Source organism: Bombyx mandarina, chromosome 19 (assembly GCF_030267445.1).
Source record: "Bombyx mandarina strain Sakado chromosome 19, ASM3026744v2".
Classification (NCBI taxonomy): Eukaryota; Metazoa; Arthropoda; class Insecta; order Lepidoptera; family Bombycidae; genus Bombyx; species Bombyx mandarina.
Window position 1 is genome coordinate 2,071,984 of NC_143225.1, and position 6,132 is coordinate 2,078,115.

The following is a 6,132-nucleotide window of genomic DNA, read 5'->3' on the forward strand; positions in this document are numbered from 1 at the left end:
AGACATGAGTACTAAGGTCTCAGCATAGTTACAACGGTTACACCCTTCAAACCAAACCGCGTTACTGCTTCACAGCAGAAATGGCGGGGCGGTGGTACCTACCCTCATCCTACCACTAGTAACTTGCCTTTTCAGTTTCAACCGTATCGATCTACCGCCGTACGAGAGCTACCAGCAGCTCAGGGAGAAGCTGATCAAGGCCATCGAGGGCTCGCAAGGGTTCGCCGGAGTCGACTGAACGACGTCGCCAAACCGAGACCCTGATCAACTAACAAAAGACAAGAACTCCTGAAGGGCATGACTTAGGTTGTGTTCAGGGTACAAGCGAGACGAACCCGGGCCAATGAACGTGCTACAAATATTAATTACTTTTATTTACACCGTCTGGTGTTCTTTCAAAATGAATTAATTACCTTTGTTTCGATTCAACGCAAAATATAATATTTTATTTGTTCTCATAACACTTGTGTACTTAAGTGTACTTAAGTGCAAACCTCAAAGCGTATCTACATTTAGAAGACATTTCGATCTCGGGACGTGCGCGGGACATTCGTGACGGAACACAAAATTCATTTTTAGAACTACCGTTTGAGTAGATGCATCAGTGCTCGCGCGAGGACATTGACCCCACTCTTTTTATGACGTCACCCTAAAAATTAAACATCTGTTTGTATTGCATTTAATGTCATTGCGCGAGCACTATGACCGAGCTATGTTCACGAAGCGGTAAAAAGCAATAAGCTAAAATCTGAGTATGTGTTCTTAAAAACCTTTCGCATGTCCACTTCAAGTCTATAGTATAGTATGCTTCATAATTAACATTTATCAATAAAAAATATTTGTAACTCTATAAAAGATATGGATTCGCATTTCTATATTGCGACGAATTTTGTGCGGTTGTTACACACGTGCACTGTATCGTGTAGCAATAAGACTTAAATTTAAATATAACAAGATTCTGTTATGTTGGCCATAATCAGAAATTGAGGGGACAAATTAAGTAAGGAGTTTAGTCGTCAACGAATTTCTGTGAGCAATAGTAACTCCGGCGCTAGTTATTGCCATAAAAAAGTTTTGTTTTTTTATTTACGTTCCTTAGAGTTTTTAATGCACTCCCATACTTTACAAATAGTATCTAAATTTATTTAAAAATAATAATAATTATTTATATACATAAATTCCCTTGCAGTATCGAAATGTAACGCATAGTTGAATTGTCCAGAACGAATTTTCATTAATTAACCAACTTAAATTACCGCGCTTTTACTCTGCGAACGTGTTTGACATTTCGAGGGAGCTGTCACTGTCACAAGTGTCAAAACAGAAAAGTCATAAAAATAAACGCGGGAATCCTATTTATTATTTTATGTGGCTCTGTGGAGGCGACAATGTGGTTTTTTTTTACGTTTATTACTCCAATAAGTATTGGTAAAAGACGTTCCTTGTGGTAGGTACATACACGAGTGGTGTATTACCAGAGTAGTGACATTCAGGTAAGCCGTGACACGTGACATGGGAATTAAAAAATATTATTAATCGCAAAAGTAAATTTTGATTTTATTTAGTAACTGTAAAAAAAAGCAGATTGTCCGCCATAAGTTGATTCGTGGAAGTTTTAATTTTTATTCTAAATTTATGAATTGTAAAAAATCTATACATCTATATGCATAGACGAGAAAGCAATACTAGAAATTACTATATTATAGTAGTGGCGACGCGAATATGTCGCTTACAAATGAATTATTGTATAGATATAAACGCGTTTATTTTAGTAATAATTACGAAAACGAGTGCCTATTGTTTCCTCTAAAATATATATACTATATATGAAAAATAAAATCGTATATGTAGATTATATTATGTATATAATTAAAGTTCGTTATAAGGAATTTAATTTAAATTAAAATAAAAAAAACAATACAATCACGTAGTCAATTTTGATTGTTGTCAAATTACTAATTTAAAATTGCGATCAAATTAACTGCTTGAACAAGTAATTGGAAATATCCCGCGTATTTTTCATATTTTAATTCAAGATGGTAGCGTACCGTCTTCTTCTACTGTGCAGTTACCTTGCGTTCCTATTTGAAGGGATATGTCTGTAGCCGTCACGCACTTGAGACACCGAGCTCAAGTCTCAAGACGGCGGCATTCACGTTAAAATATCAACGGGTCCCGGTGACAACTTACAGCCTAGTGGGTCGTGATCATTGAGACTAACAATAGAAACGTTCTAGATAGGATGGTAGTAAACGAGATGATGGGGGCATCTCAAACAATTCCTCAAAGCACTCCCCATATACGATGGTGGTACATCTGATGGTGAGCCATTCACATCAACGTATACGTCAGCAACGCCGAAGGAAACTTCTAGATTCTTTTTGGCTCCTGCCAAGTAAGCACTCGGTGACATCAGTGTGCTTAGTGCGAGTTTCTTAACGTTCTCGATAGCGTAAAAGTTAACCCAATTTTGTATGCAGTTGGAACAGCGCCCCTAGCGGCAAACGTAGGCAAACGATCCCATTCCATACAAATATGAGCTAACTTTTACGCTATTCGCACTAAGCACACCTATTAGTCAATGTCACTAGTTTTATTTCCGTCCTTGTTTAATCTTGAGATTTCTTAAAGTATTTAAAAAAAAAAAACCTTTATTTAATCGTATTCGCTTTAAGGTGGTCTGTTGATGTGTATTTTAATATGAAATTAGAAAAACAATTTCCGCTCTTCGCAATTGAAAAACAAAAAAAAAGGCATTTTGTAATTTTTATTTTTTTAACATACCTTAATTAAGTCATACGATGTAATGATCCTTCTCCGTCAGCTATGTTAACATGTTTGGTGTGAATAAAGTTTGCCGGCTCAATTGCGAATAGTGATAGGGCAAACTGAAAAGGATTTAAAAATTTTAATTAATTGTTGTTCAATGTATTGAATATTTTTGCACTTATATTCAAATTTTGCATCACTTCACGAACTTATACATATAATCTGATGTGATAGTAATAGTATTTTATTAACAAAAACATTGCAACGACTCTTTTAATGACAAAATCGTTTTTTCATGACAAACACCCGAACTGTCACATCTGACAGCTGTCAAGTGTACGTGTCGGACCGGGCTCAAACATCCGGTTACCTGATTAATGTTTGATATTGAAAATTTACTGAATTTTAAATATAATCGAATGTGTGTACGTGCGTATTTGCAGAACTTCAGAACGGAAATGAAAATAACAATTAATTATTATTACTCAGTGCCATGTCAAAACATCAAACGTGGAATAACGTATATTCAAATTATCACCTTATACGAACTATGGAGGGTAGAGAATACCGTCTTGTTTAAGGGATAAGTTTAAAAAGTTTTCACCCGTAATGAGCAAGTTCGAAGGCTCACCAAAATAACGCTAGTGGAGGAAATGGAAATGATATGAATATAGCAGTTTAAAGAGAGTGAAGTGTTCAAATCTTTCCATCTGCTACTGTGGCGCCATCTTTATTGACTCCTTTTTAGCGGACGCTTTTTCTTACACTGTTTTTTTTAAGGGATTTTATGACCTGGTAACTAAGACCTTTAAGTCATGTCTTATTTTAATTTATATTCATATTTTTATGAAAAATGTTATTATGGAGTGAAATGAAATGAAGATGATTAATTTGAGACATTAATCAACTGGGATGAAATTAAATGAAATGAGATGAGATGATATGGGATGAAATATAATCTCATTAAAATGGTGGTCATTTACTAAGATTTATTCAGTGGACTTTTTGGAGGATCCCGAGAAGTTACGTCCAGCGGCTTTGTTTCATTTTCCCACATTTGTGCACTTTCACAGATATTAAACAGTTAATAAACCACAATTATTAGACATTTAAACATGAAGAAACACTAAATAGACAAAATAAAACAAATCACACAACTTCACTCCACGCGTTCCCGCCAAAAAGTCCCTTACTACACTGTAATGGTGCGCTTTATATCTACCCTCTATAATCCGAACGAATACAGACTTCAAAATATTATGGCAAATGGAACGGTGTGTAGAGACCACAAATGTCCCCATAGCAACTAATAATTAATATGTGTTAGCGGTAATATTATATTGCAACGATGCTACGTCAGTCTCGGGATTGTCGGGCTGTCGATAGCCTCGTTGCAATGTAATCCCAATATACGTTAGTCACTTAACTGAAAACGTGTCTTATTAATCCTTGCCCGATATAGAGACTAAACAGGTGTATAGAGTTCTTTTTATTATTATTGAGTTAATATTTGAAGTGATTGTTTGTATTAAATATTAATGAGTGAATAACAGCCTGCGATGCAAATGTACGTCGGATTTCATAGCGGATCGGTCAGTGTGCTTAGTGCGTGTTTCTTAACGTTCTCGATAGCGTAAAAGTTAACCCAATTTTGTATGCAGTTGGAACAGCGCCCCTAGCGGCAAACGTACGCAAACGATCCCGTTCCATACAAATATGAGCTAACTTTTACGCTATCGAGAACGTTAAAAAGCTCGCACTAAGCACACAGGTGTCGATAGTCGCCCTGGTCTCTGTTACTCCCAGTTCACAGATAGTAAAAACTAAAATTGTAACGTACATACAACATATATGAACTTGTCTCGCTAGCCAGCTCAGTACTATCGCGCCTACCCCTCAATCAAGACCCGAGCAGGTTCAAAGTCGAAGTCATACGTTATTGCCTTAAGCTATGATGTGCTTAGTGTGAGTTTTTTAACGTTCTCGATAGCGTAAAAGTTAACTCGAATTTGTATGGAGTTGGAAAGTTTGCCTACGTTTGCCGCTAGGGGCGCTGTTCCAACTGCATACAAATTTTAGTTAACTCTTACCCTATCGATAACGTCAAAAACACTCGCACTCAGCACACTGTATTTACTCTAGTTGTCTTGTTTGAGGAGTTTTTTTTTTCAGCGTCCTAAATAAACGAACCGCATTTTCGCTTAGATTTATAAAATTATTATCGTAATTTTTATCCTTAAAGTAAAATACAAAAAGATATTTTCGTATTCAGCACATAAATGTAAATAAATTAGTTTTTAAGGTGTACAATAGAATGCTAAATTATTTAGGGAATATAAACGAAATTTAATTACGCATCCATTAAATGGTGAAGTTTATAATTTAAAAAAAAAATATAATGGTAAAACGAATAATTCTTTACATGTACCAGAATCCCATTCAACATTATTTTCTATTTATATTCAATAGTAATGTTTCGTTAATGATTTCCATTGTTAATTAGGAATATTACTTAAGTTAGCTAGCGATGTGTATTTCAAATATTAGTTTCTTTTGAAGTTTTGACGTTTCTTTTTTTTTGGTATTGAAAGTGAAAGCATTTTTTTTTTCAATGTTTATTTCAAGACATACTAGCTATTTTTTTTTCTTTTTTTTGCCTACCTATTCTAGTAACCTCAAACGGTTGTACTAGGTTCACCGGCCGTGATTGCTTATAGTACTTTGACAGATTTCAATTTAAAAAGACACGATTTGGCGGTTTTTTTTTCATTCGCTGTTCTAACAAGGAAGATTTGCGGTTATTCTGATGACCCCACCCATCTGAATTTATTTGCGTAACTTCGAAACTTCAAAGGAAGATGAAAATTTATATTCCATTATTAAAACGGTTTGGTGACATTGTAACGTGGTCGGCGAAGAATCGCGCCGAGCATCCATCACCAGGACTGTGTAAAGATTCTAAAAATTAAAAATAATTACGCAAAATTATGAAGACAATGAATTTTATTTTTGTCCCTTTTCACAGGTTCCTCTAGGAGTTTTTTTATTTTTTATTTATTTATTGACGCACAAAACATTACAATCATTACAGTAATGTACTGTAATGTTTTGTGCTAATTATTAGCTAAATCGTACAAGTAGTACTTAGATCTAATCTGGATTGCAATCTGAATAGTATGTGCACTCAGCAAAATCATGTTAATGTGCCTAGCTTTGGCTATTGAAAACACAATTGAAATTACAAATATTGATAACTAGCCATTGGTAAATAGGATAACATTTGACAAATTGACAAATCCCCTGAGTCTAGGTTCAAAGATATCAATGTTACCCTGACATTTAGCCAAATCATTATACTGCCTG

At 34.9% G+C, this 6,132-nt stretch overlaps 1 protein-coding gene across 7 annotated transcripts in view; it reads left to right on the forward strand.

The window, feature by feature from the left end:
- The window catches only part of Nedd4 (E3 ubiquitin-protein ligase Nedd4), a 41,839-nt gene extending 36,082 nt beyond the window's left edge, over window positions 1-5,757 (forward strand). For all 7 annotated transcript variants that reach the window (XM_028176460.2, XM_028176465.2, XM_028176462.2 and 4 more), the window contains one exon: window positions 136-5,757. In XM_028176460.2, the coding sequence (XP_028032261.2) occupies window positions 136-238 (103 nt within the window). In that variant the 3' untranslated portion in view covers window positions 239-5,757. The remainder of the gene's footprint in view (window positions 1-135) is intronic.
- Window positions 5,758-6,132: the final 375 nt, after the last annotated feature.